The sequence below is a fragment of the Macrobrachium nipponense genome, chromosome 10, assembly GCF_015104395.2.
Source record: "Macrobrachium nipponense isolate FS-2020 chromosome 10, ASM1510439v2, whole genome shotgun sequence".
NCBI lineage: Eukaryota > Metazoa > Arthropoda > Malacostraca > Decapoda > Palaemonidae > Macrobrachium > Macrobrachium nipponense.
The window spans coordinates 30169231-30196329 of record NC_087204.1 but is presented as its reverse complement, the minus strand read 5'-3'; the positions used below and the strand labels follow the sequence as shown (position 1 = coordinate 30196329).

The 27099-nt window shown below is 36.1% G+C and overlaps 1 protein-coding gene across 1 annotated transcript in view; it reads right to left on the bottom strand.

Annotated features, from left to right (window-relative positions):
• LOC135223942 (enolase-phosphatase E1-like) overlaps positions 1 to 27099 on the bottom strand; it is a 106556-nt gene that overhangs the window by 11890 nt on the left and 67567 nt on the right. The window contains exons 4-5 of the mRNA XM_064262862.1: positions 4539 to 4663; positions 912 to 1079 (exon numbers count right to left, since the gene is read on the bottom strand). Of these exons, the coding sequence (XP_064118932.1) occupies positions 912 to 1079; positions 4539 to 4663 (293 nt within the window). The remainder of the gene's footprint in view (positions 1 to 911; positions 1080 to 4538; positions 4664 to 27099) is intronic.

The window sequence follows — 27099 nt, the reverse complement described above, 5'->3', positions numbered from 1 at the left end:
ATGCGGGAATGTTTTTTTTTTTTTTAACCCAGGGATTTTGATGACTGGTATAACAGACACAAGAATCCCTGGGTTTTAGAAGATAAATTAAAACATTCCCGCATCCTTTCTATTTAATACCAATATGAATACTGGCAAGTTCTTAAATAAATAAATATTGCTGAACCAGAAAACCGATAAGCAGGAATAAAAAAGAAAAATTGCATATAAAAGTTAATTCGCAAAACAGGGTCTACTTCCAAACAACAACAACAACAACACCAAAAACAACAACATTATAATAATAAGGATAATAATAATAATAATAATAATAATAATAATAAATAATAATAATAATAATAATAATATAATAAAATATATAATAAAATATAATAATAATAATAGAAAAATTCGCCTTCGTTTTATTGAATCCATCTGAATACTTGAATATTCTGCAGACAAAATTTCAGGAGGCAAAGAGAGACGACAAAAGATAAAAAAAAAAAAAACAGAAAGATATAACAAAAACGACAAAAAGATGACGTGACAGGGGAGAGGAGAAAGAGGTCTTGCAAGAATTTCTCCATTTGAAGAATATGTCGAAAGAAAGTGGGGCAAAACGAATTTGTGATGCGCAGTTGCATGTTTGGACAATTTGCCTTTTTAGTAGCTATATATATATACATATATATATATATATGTGTGTGTGTGTGATGTGCGTGTGTATTTATACATACATACATACATATATATATATATATATATATTATATATATATATCTTATATATACAACACTCCATCAACAATTCTGTCTCCACTCCCTTTCGACACATTTCTCCAAACGGAGAAATTCTTCCAGGACTACGACACGCCCACAATGTACACGATTTCATCGCACGCCCACGCCCACCGTGGGCCAAAAGGTACTCACTTCCCTTTGGGGTGTCATTGAGTGTTAAGGTGACATTCCTCCAGGCAGAGAATCTCTTGTAATTCAAGTGATTTCTGGAGTCAAGTTTTCGAGACTTCGTGATATGAAATGCAGTGGCGATGATGTTGCTTAAGGTCTTAAATGAGGTCTTAATGATATCAATATAATCTACAAGAGTAATATGTAAAATTCACATTTTTAATGTATGAAGTAAGTTGGTAATATGAATTAATCTTTCCTGGTGCAGCCATAATTTTTTTTATAGAAAATGATAATAATAATAATGGAGAAACAAATCCACAGTTATGTAAATGTACATATATTTCAGTTTAAAAACAGCAAAGATAGCTAAGAGGAACCGAACAGATTCCCGAAAGCTATTTTTGCTGTTTTTAAACTGCAATATAAAATATGTACATTTACATAACTGTGGATTTGTTTTCTCTATTTGAAGACTCGTGCCTACTATTGAGGGATTTTTTAATAATAATATAATAATAATAATAAAGGCGCCTGGAAAAGCAAATCATGTGATGAGATCTGACTTGAGTAAACTGAAAGAGATGGACAGAAAAAAGGGCTAAGAAGCAAGAAAAAGGAGGAACTCAACGAGAAAATACAAAGTACAAAGAGAGGGGACTAAACAACACAATAGAAGATGTAAAACAGAGGCTTAAGGCCCAAAGCACATAAGATCCAACGGTACACGAACAGGAATAAGGGATACCAACAGAACAAACTATTCGGAACCAACCAGAAAAAGACTATACAGCAACTAAGAGGGGAAGACAACCACCCAGAAATTCCTGAAGCCGAACCAAGTAAGAGACTCTAGGAAAACGTATGGAGCAATCCGGTATCACACAACAAACATGCAACATGGGCTCCGGAAGTCAAGGGAAGAAGAAACAGGGAGAATAAAAACAAAGATTTCACAGAGATCACGACAGACACAGTCAGGACACCAACTAAAGAAAAAATGCCAAACTGGAAAGCCCAGGTCCCGATGAAGTCCAGGATAATGGATCAAAAACTTCAAGGCCCTACACCCACTAATAGCAGAAACAACTCCAGGCATTTTATCTCAAACCACCAAGCACCCAAATGGATGACCACAGGAAGAACTCCTTAGTACAAAAGACAAGAGTAAGGGAAATATAGCAGAAACTACAGGCCTATCACCTGCCTACCAATAATGTGGAATTACTAACCGGTATCATCAGTGAAAGGCTATATAACTACCTGAGGAGACAAACACCATCCCCACCAACAGAAAAGGTGCAGAAGGAAGTGTAGGGGCACAAAAGACCCGCTCCTGATAGACAAAAATGGTAATGAAGAACAGTAGGAGAAGGAAAACCAACCTAAGCATGGCATGATAGACTAGAAAGCCTTCGACATGAATACACACATGGCTAATAGAATGCCTGAAAATATATGGGCAGAGGAAAACACCATCAGCTTCCTCAAAAATACAATGCACAACTGGAATACAATACTTACAAGCTGGAATAAGACTAGCAGAGGTTAATATCAGGAGAGGGATCTTCCAGGGCGACTCACTGTCCCCACTACTCTCGTAGTAGCCATGATTCCCATGACAAAAGTACTACAGAAGATGGATGCGGGTACCAACTTCAAGAAAAGAGGCAACAGAATCAACCATCCTGATGTTCATGGACGGACATCAAGCTGTATGGTAAGCATCAAGGAAATAGTACCCTAATCCCAGACTGTAAGGGATTGTATCTCGGGGACATCAGGATGGAGTTTTGGAATAGAAAATGCGCCTTCAGTCAACATACAAAAAAGGCAAGTAACGAGAACTGAAGGGATAAGCTACCAGATGGGAGCAACATCAAACACATAGATGAGACAGGATACAAATACCTGGGAATAATGGAAGGTGAAGGGGATATAAAACACCAAGAGATGAAGGGACACGATCAGGAAAAGAAATAATATGCAGAGACTCAAGGCGATACTCAAGTCAAAACTCAATGAGGGAATATGATAATATGAAAAAGCCATAAACACATGGGCAGTGCCAGTAATCAGATACAGCGCAGGAATAGTGGAATTGGGACGAAGGCAGAAACTCCGCAGCATAGATCAGAAAACCAGGGTGAAAAATATGACAATACACAAAAGCACTACACCCAAGAGCAAATGGACGGACGATTATACATAACACGAAAGGAAGGAGGAGAGGACTACTAAGTATAGAGGACTGCGTCAACATTGAGAAAACAGAGCACTGGGGCAATATCTGAAAACAGTGAAGACGAGTGGCTAAAGAGTGCATGGGAAGAAGGGACTAATAAAAGTAGACGAAGACCCAGAAATATACAGAGACTGGAGAAAGACAGAAAGAACAGAGGGACTGGCACAACAAAAAATCAATGCACGGACAATACATGAGACAGACTAAAGAACTAGCCAGCGATGACACATGGCAATGGCTACAGAGGGGAGGGCTAAAGAAGGAAACTGAAGGAATGATACAGCGGCACAAGATCAGGCCCCTAAGAACCAGAATGTTCAAAGAACGATAGACGGAAATAACATCTCTCCCATTATGTAGGAAGTGCAATATGAAAAATGAAACCATAAACCACATAGCAAAGTGAATGCTCGGCACTGCACAGAACCAGTACAAAAGAGGCATGATTCAGTGGCAAAAGCCCTCCACTGGAGCCGTGCAAGAAAAAACATCAGCTACCTTGCAGTATACGTGGTACGAGCCACCAACCTGAGGGAGTGATAGAAAACGATGAGGCAAAGATCCTCTGGGACTATGGTATCAGAACGGATAGGGTGATACGTGCAAACAGACAGACGTGACGTTGATTGACAAAGTCAAGAAGAAAGTATCAATCATTGATGTTCGCAATACCATGGGACACAGAGTTGAAGAGAAAGAGAGGGAAAAAAAATGGATAAGTATCAGATCTGAAAATAGAAATAAGAAGGATATGGGATATGCCAGTGGAAATGTACCATAATCATAGGGCGAAAACACTTAGGCACGATCCCAAGATCCCTGGAAAAAGGAATCTAGAAAAAACTAGAGGCTGAAGTAGCTCCAGACTCATGCAGAAGAGTGTGTCCTAGAAAACGGCGCACTAGTAAGGAAAGTGATGGACCTCCTAAGGAGGCAGGATGCAACCCGGAACCCCCACACTATAAATACCACCCAGTCGAATGGAGGAGGCTGTGATAGAGTAAAAACTAATAATATAATATAATAATAATAATAATAATAATAATAATAATAATAATAAGTGAATAAAAAGCCCTTATTAATTAATGACAAATCAGCATGTATATAAATAAACAAATAATTAGTTACATATCTACATAAATATATATAAATATTTATATAACTACATATAAATAACTCAAAAAATATATAAAAAAGCAATAAACAAATAAACAGATAAATGAATAAACATAACTAATTAATAAATAAATAAATAAAAGAAATCGGAAAAATATCTAAACAAATAAATAATCAAATAAATAAAAAAAATATCATAAAACACAACCAACCAAATAAACGACTAAAATGAAAATAAGTCAATACACAAAAAAAAAAAAAAAAAAAACTCACATGGAGTTAGATCTCCGAAGCAGGAGTGTCCGAAACGAAGAGGAGCTTCTGGGCCTCGACGCTCCCGGAGGAGTAGATGACAATGTCCTTGCCTTCCCCCTTCCACTCCTTCAGGGCATCGAGCACGTCCTCGTAAACACTGCAGTCAACAAACAAACAAGTAAACAAAAAGGAAAACTGATGAATGTCAAAGTAAATTATAGCAGGGGTTATTGTTATTATTATTATTACTATTACTATTACTATTATTATTGCTTTATTAGCATAATATTACAAATATTATTATTATTATTATTATTATTATATTTATTATTATTATTTTATTATTTATTATTATTATTATTATTAAAAAATTAAAAATTCCTCCATAGTAGCACGAGTCTTCAAAGCGGAGAAACAAATCCACAGTTTATGTAAATTGGTACATATATTTAGTTTAAAACAGAAAAGAGATAAGCTTTCGGGAATCTGTACGGTTCCCCTTATTCAATTGATAAGGGGACCGTTACAGATACCCGAAAGCTATCTTTTCTGTTTTAAACTTAAATATATGTACATTTACATAAACTGTGGATTTGTTTCTCCATTATTATTATTATTATTATTATTATTATTGGTGAAGACCCCCATATTGTTAGCTTAAAATATATAAAAGAAATATATTGTATATATATATATATATATATATATATATCTATATATATATATATATATATTATATATATATACACACACACACACATCTGGTTGTATACATTTTTATTTTCTAATATATATTTTCACTTGCACCACTGTGGATTTTCTTTCTTCATTTCAGTACTCATGTACTATTATTATTATTATTATTATTATTATTATATTATTATTAATTATTATTATTATTATTATAAATATTATTCAAAGAAAACTCATAGTCACATGAGTCAATAAAGTGGGAAAGTAAATCCATAGAAGTATGCCTGTTTGATTTGTTATTTAAAATGTATACAGCAGGAAGACAAGGAGGACCGTGCAGGTCATCTAAAGCTTTCTGCTGTATATATGATTTACTCGGGGGTGGCTCCAGTACAAACATAGATAAGAGTTACCGCCATATTCATGCTTCATATATTGAGTTATGGATGGGCTCCAGTGCAGGATATTTCCTGATTAGAGACTTCAGAAACTTACACCAAAGACTCACCAACAGCATACACAACCTACAACCTCTAGATAGAGTTTTCCCGAAAAATAAAGCGTTACTCTCCTCTTTCTCAGCTTATGCAGTATTGCAGTTCCTTGTTGGACGAGTGGTTTACGTATTCGCCTCCCGATTCGGTAGACCCGACTTCGATGCTCCTCTGCCAACGTGGAATCAGAGGAATTTGTTTTTGGTGATTAGAAATTAATTTTTCGATATAATGTGGTTCAGATTCCACAATAAGCTGTATGTCCCGTTGCTAGGTAACCAATTGGTTCCTAGTCACGTAAAAATATCCACTCCTCAGGGCCAGCCCTAGGAGAGCTGTTAATCAGCTCAGTGGTCTGGTTAAACTAAGATACTGTATATGCTTAACTTTATACAGTATTGTGGGGTGAGGTTAAAACCGCCAAATCAGGTGCAACTCGCTTCAGTCAACTAACTATCAGGTACATAAATCTATATTTAGGTACGAGAGCTTTTTACGGATATTGGTCACACCACACTGTCGCCGCCTGGGTTTACAGCTCAGATACTCTCACTAATCAAGTCTCTCTCTCTCTCTCTCTCTCTCTCTCTCTCTCTCTCTCTCTCTCTCTCTCTCTCCCCCTCCAGAGGCTCCTTCTCTCTCTCTCTCTCTCTCTCTCTCTCTCTCTCTCCAGAGATCCTTCTCTCTCTTTCTTCAGAGGTCTCTCTCTCTCTCTCTCTCTCTCGCCAGAAGTCTCAAGTGTCTCTCTCTCTCTCTCTCTCTCTCTCTCTCTCCCAGAGGCCCTTTTCTCTCTCTCTCTCTCTCTCTCTCTCTCTCTCTCTCTCTCTCTCTCTCCAGAGGGTCCTTTCTCTCTCTCTTCTCTCTCTCTCTCTCTCTCTCCAGAGGTCCTTTTCTCTCTCTCTTTCTCTCTCTATCTCTGTCCAGAGGTCTCTCTCTCTCTCTCTCTCTCTCTCTCTCTCTCTCTCTCTCCTCTCTCTCTCTCCAGAATTCCTTTATTCCCTACACCGCTGGACGGTGGAGGATATCGTGCAATTGGAAAGTCTAAAGTTGAGGAGAGGATGCAATGTATTACTACTTATTCTCCTTGTCATGTAATAATTTACTTTCAATTTTATTCATTTATTTATTTGTCAATTTATCTGTTATTCTAAGAAATGATCTTCTCTCTCTGTATTTTCCCTGACTGGCCTTCTCTTACTTCTTTTGAATGAACACCGTATTATTTGGAAGCTTGAATTTCAAGTCAGTGGCTTTGAGGTGCGCTAGTTCCATATGAATAGAGTTCATCTTCTGAAAAATATAATATATACATGTGTGTACTTATATATATATATATATATATATATATATATATATATATATATATATATATATATATATATGTGTGTGTGTGTGTGTGTGTGGTTTGTGAAAATATAACATACTTATATATGATGTATATATATATATATATATATATATATATATATATGCTATATATATATATACATACATACATATACCTAGAGTCACTGAAATCCTGATTTCTCCTCTGTGTGCCGGTTCGAATCCACGAGAGAACGAAATTATTATCAACTAAAAAAAGTCCCCTTCGGTTAACAATTACGAAAATATATTAATTCCGAGGTAGACCGAATTGGATATTAAAGGACATTTATAGCCTAATACATATACATATACATATATGCTATAGGTATGTACGTATGTATGTGAGTGCGTTTATCCACTTAACATATGCACAAATAATTAATCAAATACAGGCAAGATTTGAAGCAATCTTTTAAATACAAAAAAAAGGGGAAAATACTTCCTGATTTCTAAACGGATCTGACTTATGGCAATTAGAGAGCGAGTGATCTCATCCAAGAGGAGCAGAATCACTCACTTATCAGTGAAAGTGGTCCCGTCTTCCTGCTGCTTTTGGAGGCCGGAAGCTGAGAGATCGCCTCGCATGAGAGAGAGAGAGAGAGAGAGAGAGAGAGAGAGAGAGAGAGAGGAATTTTCCTAGAAGACAGACAGGGAGATAGGAACATTCTGAGAGAGAGAGACCTTACCTTACAGACCTTACATCTTGTTCGGGTTGCCCCAGGTCCCTCAGTGTGAGGCACCTCTAATGTCTACCTGAGAGTTGCTAGTACATCTTCCGGTGTATTTTGCATCTTCCAATCTTGGATGGTCTGGGATGCAGCTTAGATATTTGTCGAGCTTATTCTTAAACACATCTACGCTCACTCCTGATATATTCCTCAGATGAGCTGGCACGCATTGATAGAACGCTGCATTATCGATGCTGGTGCGTAGTGATTAATCCTGTGTGCTTTCCTTATTTGTCTGGTATAGTTTTGGGCACTATTAATCTACCTCTGCTTGCTCTTTCTGATATTTTTAGCTCCATGATGTTTTCGGCTATTCCTTCTATCTGTTTCCATGCCTGAATTATCATGTAGCGTTCTCTTCTCCTTTCTAAACTATCTAATTTTAAGGATTGTAGTCTTTCCCAGTAGTCGAGATCCTTATCTTCTTAGCTGTAGACCGTGTATGAGTTTGTGAGAGAGAGAGAGAGCGAGAAGAGAGAGAGAGAGAGATAAGAGTTCTGAAGAGAGAAGAGAGAAGAGCGGAGAGAGAGAGAGAGAAGAATTTTCTAAGAAGACCAGACATGGGATAAGAAATTCTGAGAGAGAGAAAGAGAGAGAGAGAGAGAGAGAAGGAATTTTCCTAGAAGCAGCCGGAGAAAGGAACATTCTGTGTGAGAGAGAGAGAGAGAGAGAGAGAGAGAGAGAGAGAGAGAGAGAGAATAAGATGAGAGGTATATCTTAGAGAGAAAGCTTGGGATAGAGGACTTTACTGAAAGAGAAATATTTATAGTGCTTGTGTGTGGTAAGAGAGAGAGAGAGAGAGAGAGAGAGAGAGAGAGAGAGAGAGAGAGATTCTCATAAAGGATTATAGAACTATTTTGCTAATTATTTTTTTAGATTCAAACGCAATAAAAAAGAGGCCAAAAATTATCATCAATTTACCAACAGAAATAAATCCGAATAGTCTGTAATTCTTTTAGTAATAACACTCTCTCTCTCTCTCTCTCTCTCTCTCTCTCTCTCTCTCTCTTCTCTTCGTGTCAACCTTCAAAACAAACTCACACTTGGGGTTGTCCTTTGGACTTATCTTATCCCTACACCTGATAAGTTGGGCGAGGCCTACGGCAGGATTTGGGCCTATCAGACATCCTATAGGCCTACAGATGATCCTGGACCCATTTCTCAGGGTGATCTTAAACCCCGCCAGTGCTCCCCCCCCCCCTCTCTCTCTCTCTCTCTCTCTCTCTCTCTCTCTCTCTCTCTCTCTCTCTAATTTCTCAGACACATGAAATAAGCAATGTGTGTAGTATATGTATACAAATATAGTATATGTATACAATGTGTGTAGTATATGTATACAAACGAATCTTGCCTTTCTGTGATATTAAGTAGATAAGTAGATAAGTCAATTCGACGAATGCAGCCGATTGTTTACGGCTATAATCAGCGAGTTATCGTAGTTATCGTACAGAGATATTCAAAGTTATCGCCCATAATTCCTTGAACGATTGAGGTCTGGCTTATTTGCGAAGGTCTGATCAGTTGTGGTGCATGTGATGATGATAATAATAATAATAATAAAACCATTTTCAACTCTATTGTTACCCAGACACACACACACACCACACTATATATATTATATATATATTATAATATATATATAATATATAGATATATATATATAATAGACTGAAATATTTTCAGTGAGAGAGAGAGAGAGAGAGAGAGAGAGAGAGAGAGAGAGAGAAACTCGAATTATGACACACTGACTGATAAGGAGAAACCAGACGGGCATATAATGAAAGCAAAGGAAATGCTTTTAGACACTCCTAATAAAAAAATATAAAAAGAAGAATCATAAATCGAGAACCACATCCGGTAAATGTGGTTACAAACACTCTGCCAAGATGCTTAGTTGAGTAACTTTGTAAGTGATGTTGAGTAGAACACACTAGTGCGTGATGTTGAAGTGAACACATCACGTACTAGTGTTTTTTTATTCAACATCACTTACAAAGTTACTCATCCCGTTCTATTCGCACATTAACCGTTTTTATTACAAAGTTATCATCCAGAGTTTTACCCCGTATTCAAACCGCACTTATAAAGTTGCTCATCCAGTTTCCTATTCAACAGCACTTATAAAGTTGCTCATCCAGTTTACTATTCAACAGCACTTATAAAGTTGCTCATCCAGTTTTTTACTATCCGTTTAACACAATCACTTATACAGTTACTCATCCAGTTTACTATTCAACCGCACTTATAAAGTTGCTCATCCAGTTTACTATTCAACAGCACTTATAAAGTTACTCATCCAGTTTGCTATTCAACATCACTTATACAGTTACTCATCCAGTTTGCTATTCAACATCACTTATACAGTTACTCATCCAGTTTGCTATTCAACATCACTTACAAAGTTACTCATCCAGTTTCCTATTCAACAGCACTTATAAAGTTGCTCATCCAGTTTCCTATTCAACATCACTTATACAGTTACTCATCCAGTTTGCTATTCAACATCACTTATACAGTTACTCATCCAGTTTGCTATTCAACATCACTTATACAGTTACTCATCCAGTTTACTATTCAACCGCACTTATAAAGTTGCTCATCCAGTTTACTATTCAACAGCACTTATAAAGTTACTCATCCAGTTTGCTATTCAACATCACTTATACAGTTACTCATCCAGTTTACTATTCAACAGCACTTATAAAGTTGCTCATCCAGTTTGCTATTCAACATCACTTTTCAAGTTACTCATCCAGTTTCTATTCAACATCCATTTCATAAAATTAACTCATGCCAGTGTTCCTCCTATTCAGATCACTTTAGTACTCTCCAGTTTTGTTACTCAACATCACTTCAAAAGTTACCATCCAGTTTCTAATTCAACATCACTTTATAAAAGAACTTATCCAGTTTCCTAATCAACATCACTTATAAAATTACTCATCCAGTTTTCTATTCAACATCACTACAAGTCACTCAAAGTCACTAAACATGGATGAGGGTAAAAATGGACAGGAATAAAAATGGACAGAGGTAAAATGGACAGGGGATAAAAATGGATAAAAGGCGCTCAAAATGATTTTTGGTCCTACTTCATCACATCTAAAACGGTGGTAGTCGTTATTTTATTTCTAAAAACTTTTAATATTCGCTAGAATAAACTTTCAGCTTCCCAACCATACCGCTTTAGTGATGATAAAAAATACAGGGGTAAAATTAGAAAGAATTTTGTGGAAACTTTCAATGCGTCTAATATCCTACAAAATGCAATATTCTACAAAATACAATATCCTACAAAATATATCCTACAAAGCGCATTATCCCTCAAAAATGCAATATTCTACAAAACGCAGTATCTTCCAAAATGCAATATTCTACAAAATGCATTATCCTGCAGAATGCAATACTCTACAAAATACAAATTCTACATCCCTAAAATAAATGCAATTATTGTACAAAAGCGCAATTGTCCCTACAAATAAATGCAATAATTCTTAAAAAAAAAACAAAAAAAATATCCTAAAAAATGCAATATTCTACAAAATGCGTTATCCTTAAAAATAGAGTATTCCACAAAATACAATATCCTACAAAATACAATATCCTACAAGGCGCATTATCCTACAAAAATGCAACATTCTACAAAACGCATTATCCAACAAAATCCAATATTCTATAACACGCAATATTCTACAAAACGCATTATCCTACAATATACAGTATTCCACAAAATACTATATCCTACACAATGCAATATTCTACAAAATACAATATCCTACAAAATGCAATATTCTACAAAACGCATTATCCTACAATATGCAGTATTCCACAAAATACTATATCCTACACAATGCAATATTCTACAAAATACAATAGCCTACAAAATACAATATCCTACAAAATGCAATATTCTACACAACGCATTATCCTTCAAAAATGCAATATCCTACAAAACGCAGTATCTTACGATCTCTTCCAGGTGACCAAACCTATAACGGTGGAAGCTGAGTAAGACTCAATATTCCAGGAGGGTGCTCGTTGTTTGCGACATTCACGATGCCTATGTGGAAACACACCTGTTGTTGCCGTCACAAGGTCATTGGCCATGGGTAGATGACCTTCCTGGAGCTTGTCATACTCGAAGGCTGATTGTTATTGCTTTTATTTATTAATTTTTTTGTTTTGTTACGTAGTTTTCAGTGACATTCGTCATTTTTATTTAGTATGTCGTGAATTAGCAAATTTCTTGAATCTTAAAAGGTGATAAATATGGTCTTGGACTTTTCAGAAATAGTCGCCAGTAAATTTAAAAAGAATTTATGGATGGTATTAAGAGCGAATTATGTGAAAAATATTTAAATACACGCACCATTGCAAATAAGAACATTTTAATACCGATTTACGCTTTTCTTAAAACACTATTTTCTATAATCACCAAACAATAATGCAAAAAAAAAAAATTAACCCGACAATATCCCTTAAAAACATGGCTTGCTTTTACATGAATACTAAATAAAAAACATTCTTTTTAATTGTCAACATTGAAGATAATGAAAAATCTGATTATTTCGCAATATCATGATTTGCAGCGGAAAACAAATCCAATGTCATAAAGGAATAAATAGTAAGTCAGCTGAGGCTGAATAAATGTTTAACACAATTTCCGACCAAAGTCGTTCCCACCCCACTGAACACAATGAAACGGAATTGCGCTACCGAAGCCAACACAAGAAACGACCCACGAAGTAAAACAGAAATAAGAAGCAATATCGTTCCCTCATGCACACTGATAGATTCCTCAAGCAACCATAACAGAAAACAAAAAACAAACAAACATATACAGACTGGAAGAAGGCCATTACCTTCCAAAAGTCATTCACCTGACTGCGCATGCTCCACACTCCCTCTTCTCGAACTTTTGACCTAACATGCCCACGCATTTATAGGAGGCGTGAGGACATGAACACATCCCCAGTATCATACTATACCCCAGATATATATATATATATATATCTATATATATATATATATATATATATATACATATATATATATAGATATATATAATATATATATATCTATATATATATATATATATACACGATATATAGATATATATATATATACTGTATATGTTTGTTAACACTGAGGCACATGAGCCAGGAGGTATATAAAGAAGTTTATATGAATAAACTACAAACACAATTTCCTCATTCGTAGAAAATGCCTAGTCCACTGTAATATTCACATTAAAATTAGTGTTTAAATATCAGATATTCTATCTGCTTAGTTTCCACAAACAAAGAATACATATTTCAAAAAATATTATTGCATACTAAATACGCGAGGACATACTGGTTAAATGTGTCAAAATTCATCAAACGTAAAAAATAATCATATATTTGTCACTAGTATCCATAAATGGTTCAAAAAAGGTATATGTTGGATAAATGAATTTATAATAAAATACTAAATGACAAACTCTTCAAAAATAAGTATACATTGATTATTTGCACTAATAATACGTTTAAAAAAAATAAGCAACGAAGGATTTGAGAATCGTTAAAAACCAAGTATAAACAGTCAATATGTAATCCCCAAACGTGTACGGGGATTACAAATCTCTGCAATAGTCTTATGACGGGAAATCCCTTGTACTACCCAGCTGTGTATAATAATGTCAGGCATATGGAGATATGGATGTTTTCTGTCTGTATAGTGGTCTCTTGTACTCCTCCTATAAATTGTATGGGTGTACAGCGATCCTATCTCACACTTGGAAGATATATGGCCCATTGGCCTCCACCGTATTTATGTATGCAATAATCATTCTACAGGGAAAGACCATTGAAGTATACACAAACACACATATATACAAACATAATATATATGTGTGGGTGTACTTCGGCAATCTTTACCTTCTAAAGGAAGATGAATCCATTCCAAGAATAAGAAAAATCTCAATAACCCACCGTTTTAGCTTACACGTTATAATATGATATAGGTTATGATGTTCTTGGATAGATGAGGTTGCCTAGCGTCAAAGACACTATAGGCGGCATCGAGAGCTTTTGCTCCCTGATGCTCCGCCACTTCGACAGCTTTCCAAATAATATTGTGTGATATAATTAACCATCATAATTTGAATTATGATCACTAAAAATATCCTTATAAATCACGGCGCTTCCACGAGTACTTATTTGGGTAATATTTTTATAAGCTCGAATAAGAATATTATGCTAATTTATGAGAAAATGCTTACCAGAGATATTTCCATTACATTATTATAAAGAAAAATTATTTATCTTTGAAGTAACATTTAACATTCCTTTAATACACAACTAATTGAGTTTTAAATGAATATTGAAGGGATCCTTCAACCCTCAGTCTTAAGGAGAATGGAATGAATGAGGTGAGAAACTTCTCCCGGAGTTCCGGAGTCATTGTAAGTCTCTTTGGCAACATGATGACGTCACAGAGGCTTCGGGACTCCTTGGAAGGATGTGGTTATCGGTATGGATATTTTTAGTTCTTTAAAAATTCCTTACAACATTTTTACAGTTACAACAGTAATTGACACGAAAGAAAGCTTGTTTATTGAACATAAAACAATTTAACAGTTATAGAGTTATAGACGTTTCCATAAATATTACATAAAATGATCCAATCTCTCTAAATACAAAAATGTTGCCCATTTCCACAGGCGATGTTCCTTATTCGGATTTGTGGATCGTCCGAAATAAAGTTTCCCGAGGCTTCCATTTGCCAAGGTATACAGAATAAGGGAGAGCCTCTTAGTCTAGATACTTTGCCATTTGCTATGGAGCCAGTTTCGGACTCCATAACCTTTGTTGTTCCGACTCCCGAGTGTCCCTTCGGTTCAAGCCTTAGCAATCGCAGAATGAGGACTACCTCTCGGGTACGGGTTCCGAGACAGGGCAGGGGTGAGAGGTTCTAGTGCCGAGACCTGTTTCTGGCGTCCCCTCCCCCAAATCCAGGAGTCCACCAGGATTAATATAGTACCACAAACCTTTCTTCTTCTTCTCGACTCAATCAATAGAGTTTGTGTCGTTGTATTTAATCATCTTCCTCCAGTTGTTTCTGTTTTGTGACCTTCCTTCTCTCTCTCTCTCTCTCTCTCTCTCTCTCTCTCTCTCTCGCTCTAATGCAGCCACTCCTTCTCGTAGGCCTTCCTCGTCTTCGTGTCCCTAACATTACCATCTCCCTCCCCCGCCTCTTCAGATGCCCATATCACCTTAATCCTGACTCTGGGCCAGGCCTCCGATCCTGAAGGATGGCGACAGGTACCCGAGAAGGTACCAGCAGGTCACCCTAATCCAGAGCGGTGGGATGATGGGGAAAAGTCAAATTGACCTGGGGCGAAGGTGGTTGGAAAGGAAGGCCACGGAGATTACCACAGAAGTATAATACAAGTGTTCGAATCCAGAGGGCTATAACGAAGCTGTTATACGGTGGTGATTGAAACAGCAAAAACTGAACTGTATAATCAGTAACTGAACTGTATCAATCAGTAACTGAACTGTATCAATTAGTAACTGTACTGCACCAAACAGTAATTGAACTGTAACAATCAGTCAAGTCTATAGCACCATACAAACTTGACGCAGTTCTACCACCGCCATCTTGAATTGTGGACATTCCGTCTTGAAATCTCGGACCGACTGAGAGAGATCGAAAAATTCGAAACAATAACCAATCAAGACGGAACGACCCATTAGCGAATTCTGCCAGAAGCAAGAAGGAAATAAAGAAAGAGAGGGGAAGGAAAAGAGCTTAAGGAATCGAGCGAAAAGAATAATCATCCTTTTTCCCACTCTCGCCCTTTTATCATAGAAACTGGAAACACTCGTTTGGTGCCGTATCTTGGACGACCAAATGGATGAGTTGTCCATGATTTATATAAATAAACTATAGAGTTTCAGTGATTTTAATGAACTGAAAATGCAATAAGGTTATCAAATACTACTGCTACTACTACTGCTACATAGTAATAACTGTATAGCGATGAGTAGGAAAATAATATCCAGTGATTTAATAGCTGTTAAATAATGATGTGATTGTTGTATAATGATTTCTGATTAATAGTAATAAGGGTATTTACATTATTTATGTCATTTGAAAAAGGTATTCCCGGTGTGTATGCTATCAGCACTGGCACAGAATAATGACTATCATTATTACTATTATTATTATTATTATTATTATTATTATTATTATTATTATTATTATTATTATCATCATCAGAAGGCTAAGAAGCTAAATATATATATATATATATATATGTATATATATATATATATATATATATATATATATATATATATATAATATATACACAGGTAGTTAGACAATATATATGTGTGTTTGTGTGAAATACACCTAATAGTACCAGAACAAACCTAATTTCTTGAAGCCAGCCTCACCAACCCAAGAAAAGAACGGAACACGTGGAAAACCCGCCCACGAACAGTCGACCATTTTATCAATTAAAACCCAACAATTATCCTCCTTATCTCAGCTGACGCGGCCGGTAAATGCCAAGATGCCCTCAGGGCTACCCAGCTCAGTCATACCCCATGGGGTGTTGGGGGGTGGGGTAAAATACCAACGGCATTCAGATAGTTAATCTTTGGTGATAGGGAAGTTAAAAATATAGACTTTCATTTCTGAGACAAGATAAAGCAGTTATTCTGTTACGACACTCTGGCTGACACGATTCAGTCTGGTTTCGTACAGAGTCCTTCGATTAAATAACCTACCTTGCAGAGTTTTTATGGAACTCTTTCTCATTCATTCTATTTTACAGAATTTTTTTATTCTAAACTCTGTCTCGCTGGCATAATTCTTTATTACATAGTTCTTTTATTTAGAAATCTCCTTTGCAAAATTCTTAGAAAATTCCGTCTCTTTTAGAGAATTATCTTATTCAAAACCGCCTGGCAGAATTCTTTGGCTAAATACTGTCTTACAGAATTCCTTTATTTTCTAACCTGATTTGCAAATATTCTCTTATTCCAAATTCTATCTTACTGAATCCTTTTGTGAAATTCTGTCTCACGCAATTTTTTTAAATGTATTGCAGTATTTTCTTATTTTTAAAAAATCTGCCTCACAGAATTCTTTCGTGAACTTCGTCTCACAGAATTCTTATATTTTAACCTGATTTGCAGATTTCTCTTATTAAAATATCTGCCTTACAGAATTAATTTTTGAAATGATGTCTTATAGGATTTTTAAAATCTGCTGTAGAATTCTCTTATTCAATGTCTCTTTACATAATTCTCTCATGAAATTCGGGTTTTTAAAACCTGTTTTGCAGAATCCTCTCATTTAAAAATCTGTCTTAAAGAATTCTCTGTGGAAATTTTCTTGTAAAATACTGTTCTCTTGAAACCTGTTTTGCAGAAATCTGTTATTCAAAACTCTACCCTACAGAATTTTGTGAAATCCCTTATATAATTTTTTTTTTAATTTTATTTTATTTGTGTTTCTGAATGCCGTTATTCAAAACTCTGTCTTAAAGAACTGTCATGCAAAATTTATTTTGCATAAGTCTATTACTAAAAAAAATGTTTTACTGACCTCTGTAATTCCAAAGCTTGCTTGACATATTTCAACTACTTTATTTAGACGTATAAAACTCTGTCTTAGAAATCACGTTATCTATTCCAAAAAGTCTATCGTTCCTACACCCTGTCCTGTCCTAACCAAACCTAACCTGGCTAACACTCAAAAGTCTTTCGTATAGAAATCCTCTATCATAAAATTTGTCCAACAGATTTTATCATTCAAAAACCTATTTGGATTTTGTCATTCAAAAATCTTTTCAGGCGAATTCTATTGATCAGAGATCTGTCTTAATTCTATTCAGAATCTATCATGCAGAATTATATTTTTTCAAAATCCATCTTGCAGAACTTTTCTATTTCAAATCTATCTTGCAGAATTTTCTATTCAAAATCTATCTTGCAGAAACTTTTTATTCAAAATCTATCTAGCAGAAATTTTTCCATTCAAAATCTACCTTGCAGAATTTTTCTGTTCAAAATCTATCTTGCAGAACAGTCAATCCTTAATGATTAAATCCGTCTTGCATAATCAATAAATCACTCTTGTTCCTGAGAAGCAGACGATAATATGAAAGGCACAAAATATTCTTTTGATATATCTGCTAGAGACTCTATGAAGGCACTCCTAGCATTATCTTATCAAAAGGTTTACGCGCAAATAACATGAGATAGTTGCCTACCAATGAACATGTGTATGTGTGTGTACGTGCCACTGAGCATTCAATAATCTATTTCTCATTATAGTCTAACACACACACACACACACACACACACACACACACACACACACACACATATAAAAACACCAAAATATAGAGAAAAAGTACTATATTTCAGAGACTGCTGTCTCCCTCTTCAGGTGGATGAATGAGAAAAGTTTACAGAAAAGGTGGTATTTATACCAAAGGTCCATCCACAAACAAGCCATTTTAAGTCACCCCCGCTGATAATCTTCCTTTAATCTTCTTAAGGGTTGGTTGAATGAAGACGTTGTCGATCGTGTCCGAAATCCATGCTCCTTTTGAGATGTTCATTACCTGCCTCTCTTTTATTAAGGCCGATTCCATCATTTGACTCTTGTACCGGCAGTTGCTGCTATAAATTACACGTGACAAATTCCAGTTTATTCTATGGTTATGTTCATTTATATGGTTGAAAATAGCCGAGTTCTGTTGTCCATACCTAACTGACCGTTTGTGTTGTATTAATCTCTGGGGAAGGGATTTACCTGTAAATCCGATGTAAGATTGGTCACAGTCCTGGCATGGGATTTCGTATACCCCAGAGTCCTTTGGAGATGTCTTTTGTTGGACGTTAATCAGGGATTTGGCTAAGGTGTTTGGGTAAGTAAATACAAAAGGGTTCGATTTTCCGAGAGGGTTGGTTATTCTCTTAATCGTGTCCAGGTGGGGAATTATTATTTTATTGTTGGGTGTATCTCTGGTCTTGTCTTTAGGGGTCGGTAGAAAATTACGTTTGCTTTGTGAATTGCTTTCTCAACTTATATGGTCAGGATATTTTAAAGACGAAAGTTGCTTGCGAATTAGTTCAAATTCTTTTTCCAGGAATTCTGGGGAACAAATTCGTAAGGCTCTTAAGAACAAGTTACTAGCTACACCTATCTTGATAGTACTGTCATGATAGCTAAAGTTGTGAATGTATGAAAGTGAGGACGTTGGTTTTCTGTATATGGTTAAAATTTGTATTCTGTCGTATCTCTCTGATTATTAAAACATCAAGAAAGGAATTTTGTTGTCTGTTTCCCATTCAACTTTAAATTTGATGCTGGGCACTAATGTGTTTAATTTCGAGAGGAATTCATTGAAATTGACCCACCTATTATCCCCAAAATGTTACGGATATCATCCACGTATCTCATCCACAGCATGTTTTTGGGTTTTATTGCATTTATTACTGTAGTTTCAAAGTATTCCATGTACAGATTGGCTAGAACAGGACTTAAAGGACAACCCATACTACACCTCCTTTCCCCTTTTTTAGGCACTTTTTCTCCCAGTCACATTAAACATTCGGAAGATTTTTGTCACAAATTCAGAGAAGCACATATACCACTTCACACATAAAACTTTTTAAGCCTTGACGTAGATTCCTTGTTCACTAAAGTACCAGTACAGGACGTTCTTCAGTTTTTAAGGGTAAAATTATCCCCCCTATTCAGATCATTTCCCATTGGCGCATGACAAAATAATAAAGCTAGTTGAATTATGTGCATCTAATAACGTATTTTCATGCGGGGAATTCATATTCTACAAGCAAAAATTCGGGTGTAGTATGGGTAGTCCTTTAAGTCCTGTTCTAGCCAATCTGTACATGGAAATATAACTTTGAAACTACAGTATCAATAAATGCAATAAAACCCAAAAACATGCTGTGGATGAGATACGTGGAGAGGGGGAGGGGGAAGGGTGTGGATGGGGGGGGATTATCGCTTGGATTATCCTAACAATTTTTGGGATTAATAGGTGGGTCAATTTCAATGAATTCCTCTCGAAATTAAACACATTAGTGCCCAGCATCAAATTTAAAGTTGAATGGGAAACAGACAACAAAATTCCTTTTCTTGATGTTTTAATAATCAGAGATACGACAGAATACAAATTTACCATATACAGAAAACCAACGTTCTCACTTTCATACATTCACTACTTTAGCTATCATGACAGTACTATCAAGATAGGTGTAGCTAGTTAACTTGTTCTTAAGAGCCTTACGAATTTGTTCCCCAGAATTCCTGGAAAAAGAATTGAACTAATTCGCAAGCAACTTTCGTCTTTAAAAATATCCTGACCATATAATTGAGAAAGCAATTCACAAAGCAAACGTAATTTTCTACCGACCCCTAAAGACAAGACCAGAGATACACCCAACAATAAAATAATAATTCCCCACCTGGACACGATTAAGAGAATAACCAACCCTCTCGGAAAATCGAACCCTTTTGTATTTACTTACCCAAAACCACCTTAGCCAAATCCTGATTAACGTCCAACAAAAGACATCTCCAAAGGACTCTGGGTATACGAAATCCCATGCCAGGACTGTGACCAATCTTACATCGGATTACAGGTAAATCCCTTCCCCAGAGATTAATACACAACACAAACGGTCAGTTAGGTATGGACAACAGAACTCGGCTATTTTCAACCATATAAATGAACATAACCATAGAATAAACTGGAATTTGTCACGTGTAATTTATAGCAGCAACTGCCGGTACAAGAGTCAAATGATGGAATCGGCCTTAATAAAAGAGAGGCAGGTAATGAACATCTCAAAAGGAGCATGGATTTCGGACACGATCGACAACGTCTTCATTCAACCAACCCTTAAGAAGATTAAAGGAAGATTATCAGCGGGGGTGACTTAAAATGGCTTGTTTGTGGATGGACTTTGGTATAAAATACCACCTTTTCTGTAAACTTTTCTCATTCATTCTACCTGAAGAGGGAGACAGCAGTCTCTGAAATATAGTACTTTTTCTCTATATTTTGGTGTTTTTATGGGCTCCTTTTATTAGATGGAATTCTGTTGTTACAGAACATTTTTACCAGTCCTATATATATATATATATATATTATATATATATATATATATATATATATATATATATATATATATATATATATATATATATATATAATATATATATATATATATATATATATATATATATTATATATGCAGTATATTATTAAAAGGACCTCATTCAAACTGGATGGTATTTAGAGGAGTTATTTATTCAACAGCTTTTTTTTTTTGTTAATAAATAACTCCGCTAGATATATACCATTTCAGTCTGAATTAAGTTGTACTACTAATGCACAGAACAATCGTATATATATAATATATATATATATATATATATATATATATATATATATATATGTATATATATATAATATGTATATATATACATACGTAAGTACATACGCTATATATATATATATATATATATTATAATATATATATATATATATATAATTATAATATATATCAGAAATAGCTCGCCATACCTTTCTAATTCATGACTGCAACCCATCACGGTAGACAATTCGATAGGTATAAATTCACAGCTTAGATCAACTGAGCCATGACAGGAATTCTAAAGGAAACGGACTCAGAAATGTCACCCCCCCCTCCCCCCTTGGGATCAGTCTGCGGATCTCCCACTGGTGCAGATTACGAGGACCTTACAAAATGTGAACGTTGACTAGAAAAATTTCTCTTGGAAAAAAAACAAAAAACAAATAAAAACAAAGAAAATACTGTTATACAGAATTCTATTACGAAATTTTCTTGTAGAATTCTGATTTTTTTTTTTACTGTATCACAGAGGCTCTTATCTAAAAATCTGTATTATAGAATTACGCGAACTCTATTTTGAAACAAATTTCTATTATTAAAACATCTTTATTACGGAACTGTTATCCGGAATCTAGTTTGAAAAATTCCTTTTATTGAGAATCCTGCTCTTCAAAACTATTTCAGCGAAAGAAAACCTTTCATCCTTTCAAATCCTACAACTCTCGATCGACGCTGAACTATTCATTAATAGGAACACGACAGTAATAAGCGCCTCTTATCATTGCGTCATCGGAGCAGCTGATTATGACAACGATAAAAGAAGTTATACATCGATAAAAGCAAGTTACCGGCCGGCGACGATGGTCCAATTCACGATTAAAAACAGAAGAATGGTGTCTGGACTCTCTCACTATCATTGAAAATGAGTGGCTCGACTCTCACTATCGCTGTCAATCGGAAAGTGCTGAAATGCTATGAGCGGTCTGAGCAACACTTCTTCGTGGGAGAAGCGATGAAAATGCACCGAATTCAGAAGTGAAATTTGTTGCCAAGGGCTACTGTAGTACTTGTGCCGGCGCCTGCTCAGTAAGCATATCATCTTGCAATATATATATATATATACTATATTTATATATATTATATATATATATATATATATAGTATATATTAGAAGGATCCACGGTAATACTCTTGTTCATCAAGACGATATCTGTTGAAATATTTCCGTCTTGATGAGCAAGACTATTACTGTGGATCCTTCTATTGCCAAATGAGAGGCACGGTACAGTGCTATTATATATCACACACATATATATATATTATATATATATATATTATATATATATATATATATATAAATATAATATATATATTATATATATATATATATGTGTGTGTGTGTGTGTGTGTGTGTGTGTGTGTTGTCGTAATTGTAAGAAGTACAATGACCTCGTAACTTACCGAATTATTCACACTTTTTGGATACACTTGCCACTACGAGGCCTTACCGTAGAACCGGATGCAAGATTATGTAGTAATTTTTGATGCCCTTTGCAGTATTCGAACCCGCATCCACAGCATCAAAACGAGGCCACGTTGCCGACCTGACCTTCTGCTGCGGACATCAGAATTACTTCATGCCCTTGCATACGGATCTCAGGCTTAGTGGTGACAGGCGTATCCAAACAGGTGTGAAGAATTCGATAAAGTAATAGGGGGTATTATGGTTACGACAATTACATACGCAGTGGTGAAACTGACCGGTACATTCGAAATTACATGTATATACAAGCATACACGCACACACAGTCATATGCATATATATATATATATATATATATATATATATATATATATATATATTATTTTTTTTACACTTCACAAATGTTAAGCCACAAGTATCCTTTACACTCCAGTTCACTATACCTTATTTTAAATTTTTCGCTCTTTGAATATCCTACAACTATTTTTTTCACGATGCTGAGAAAAAAAAATTATTATGATGAAATAAATATAGAGAGAGACTATAGCCAAATTAAACCAGCCAGGCGTGACCAACCTAGAGTAAACATAATACCATGAATGTCCAGCAGTTTTTCATTGCAGACACCAATGGTGGCAGGGCCAGGGGAGGGGGGCAACCTAACGTCCTTCCCTAGCACATGCTCGACGTTGAAGACTTATTGTTAAGATAAAAAAGTGCACTTGAAACCTGAAGGTGACCAGAGACCATCCACTAACAGAATAAAAAAAAAAAACTGCAAGACTAGACTCAAGAAGTTGGAATTAGGCTATAAAATTCAAATAAATAAATTTATTCTTATTGTCATAGTCCCCGTTCCCCCCCCCCCCCCCCCAAAACCCCCCCCCCCCCCCCCCCCCCCACCCCCCCCCCCCCCCCCCCCCCCCACCCCCCCCCCCCCCCCCACCCCCCCCCCCCACCCCCCCCCCCCCCCTCCCCCCCCCCCCCCCCCCACCCCCCCCCCCCCCACCCCCCGCCCTTCACAACTCAGTCGAGAGGACTTCCGTCACGCTTTGATTTCAGCCAGGTAATCAAAGAAAGGAAAACCCAATACCTTCTGAAACGAAATCCGGCTCAATTATGAGGCCTTTCTCGGACTGGTTCAGGAACCAGAGCAGTGGAATTCAAGGACGATCTTGCTCCTCCAGACAACAACTTTCTCTCTCTCTCTCTCTCTCTCTCTTCTCTCTCTCTCTCTCTCTCTCTCTCTCCCCGCCCTCATTTGCTAATGCTCTTGGAGTAGGAGAAATAATAATTTAATAATTTCTCTCTCTCTCTCTCTCTCTCTCTCTCTCTCTCTCTCATTTGCCAGTGCTCTTGGAGTGGAAGGTATTATGATCTTCTCTCTCTCTCTCTCTCTCTCTCTCTCTTTTGGAGTCATTATTAGCAAGGACTAAAATACACAAAACACTGCATAAAAGCTGAAAAGGAGGCACAGAAACTAGTGGGATACATAAAGAGGCAGATCAAATACAGAAACAAGGAAACGGTTCTGCAGCTTTGCACATCAGTAGTTAGACCTCGTCCTGAATATGCAGTACAGTTTTGGTCACCAACACTAAGAAAAGACATAAGTAGATTAGAAGGTGTACAAGCAAGAGCCACAAAGTTAATTCCATCCATCAGGCAAATAGGTAACCAAAGACGACTAGAGAGCCTGAACATGTATGGCTTTGAAACACGGCGCTTGCGAGGATAACTAATAGAAACATTTAAAATACTAAAAGGCACAACAAAAGTAGACAGTAACTTATTTACGTTAACGAAAACCAGACAAGAAATAATGGATGGAAACTAGAAGTGAAGAGATGCAACACATCCCATTGTGGAAACTTCTTTGCATACAAGATATGTGACACATGGAATAAACTGCCACCAGCAGTTGTAAACAGCAACAGTGTGGAAGAGTTTCAAAGAAAGGTAGACAAAATCATTAGGACACTGAATTAACAGTAAAACCTGCTCCTACAGATAAGTAAGCACACGATGTCTCCTCGGATGGACTAACAAGACTTTGAGACATCCTAATCCTTGTAACTGCTTGTAACGCCTCGTAAATCTCTCTCTCTCTCTCTCTCTCTCTCTCTCTCTCTCTCTCTCTCAATCAATCAATCAATCAGGCGGTGTCGACCAATGTTACATCGAAAACGAATAATAACAAATGTCTACACAATTCCTGTCCAGCCTACAAAGTTTCCAACCACACCAACCTTTTGCAATATCAAGAGAGCTCTTTCACAAAGGCGCTAAATCAATTACATAGGCCTAAGGGGCTTTAGATGCGTTGGCCCTTAGCTCCCAGAAGCTTTCCGTAGAGGACGATAATTGAATTATCGTATTTTGAACGAAACATGAAAAACAGCTGTCGTCTAGGATGATTTTAAGGCCCCTCACTTACATACGAACGGAAAGCGTGTTGCACACCTGTTTGGTTCAATTGCTGGCTGGTTGTCTGTGCATATATTCTTTGGTTTTGTTTGCCTGTCTGTTATTTTATTTCAATGTTATTTTACTTTTCGTCGTTGTTTTCCCATAAGCTTTCCTGCTACGACGATTAATACCACTAGTACTAGTACTAGCACTACTACTAGTAGTAGTACAGGTACTAGCAGTGGTAGTAGTCTATGCACTAATACTAGCGTTGACACCAGTACTAGCATTAATATTAGTGCTAAAGTATATTCACACATATCAACCGTGCATCTGATGTCTAGGCCAGTCCCTAATGACGCTCCAATAAGGAGCGTCGTAAGGGACTGGCCTAGACATCAGATGCACGGTTGATGTGAATCTACTATAGTGTGAACCTCCGTTATATCAGACCTGCCAAGAAGCGATACATTTAAGTACAACGTCGAAAGTGAGGAGAGTGCAGGACTTTTTTTAAATTAATGTAACCTAGTCTCCAAAGTCTAAACCAACAGGAAAGAGTTTCAAAATACGAACAACTGTAATAACAAACACATACACATAATATATATATATATATATATATATATATATATATATATATTTTATATATATATATATATATATAAGGACAAATATTAAGCTACAAATGCCTTGTAATAACCAATTCTCTCTCCTCGGTCATATGCAACCATATATGTATATGTATGTATATATATATATATATATATATATATATATATATATATATATATATATATATATATATCTGCCAAAATACTGAGACATTTCAAACTCAGTAAATGAATATTATAACAACGCAACGGTGCTAATTTGTACAATCGTCCGTAATTGTTCAGGCTACTCTCATTCTTGAAAAGCATATGAAAGGTGAAGGTCACATGCTACACCGAAGAACGTGACCCGGTATACTTAAACAAGTGAAAACAATTAATCATTTTAATGAAATGCAAACCGTTCATAATTCCTTATAACGACAGTTCAAGTCTGTGTAAGAGACTTTGCGAGACTACGAAGGAAGTCTTAGTTACTGGTTTTAGAAGATAGTTGCCAAATGCCACCAGCGTCTACTTTGCAATGCACCTTTTTCTGGTGCGGAAATCGACCAAGAGCTTCGTTCAAATTTAATCGCCTTCGAAGAAACCAAAGGTGGAGTGAATGACAAAGAAAATGTTTTACAGTCTAAAATATGAGCGAAGAAAGAAGTAATTTAGAAAAAGGTCCTTTTTAAGATTCTGACATATCTCTTAACTGGCCTCCTAACGGCTAACTCAGATGCCTCCAATTTTAGGTCATTTGCTAAGAAATTGGTAACATTCGTCATTCGGTGAGCGGTTGGAGATGACTACTCTTGAAAGACGTCTAAATCTTATTCCAACTTTCCTCCATAAAAAGTAAAGCCAACCCTTCTTAAACATCTATTTGAGAAATACAACATCTGCCTACTTTATGAGTTACATTTAGGATAATGTAGTCTGAACTAGAGAATATTATGTTATTGTCATTGATTCCAATTAAATGTTATATCAATTTTTATTTGACAAAATAACGAGTAAAACCGACTCTCTTTTTTTTTTATGCTAGTGGAAAAACACATTGGCTGCCTACTTCATGTGTTGCATTTAAAATAATGTAGTCTGAACGAGATGATTTTACGTTACTACACTGCTGTCAGTGAGTCTTAGGACTGGTACTATTGCCAGTAACATAAACGTCAGCACATCCGTGTCCTTGACAACACGTATGTCACTTCATTTCCCACTGCCTGCGCTCACTTAACGTGAGATGATACACAATCACCTGCAAGACAGTAGATTATAGATAAGATGGAGCCTCGTATCTCAATAAACACCTGAGTCAAGTCTTTAGCTATACTGTACACTCCCAACCTGCTTGGTTCAAGATTTTCATTTCTTGAACCAAAAAAAAAACTTACAAAAAGC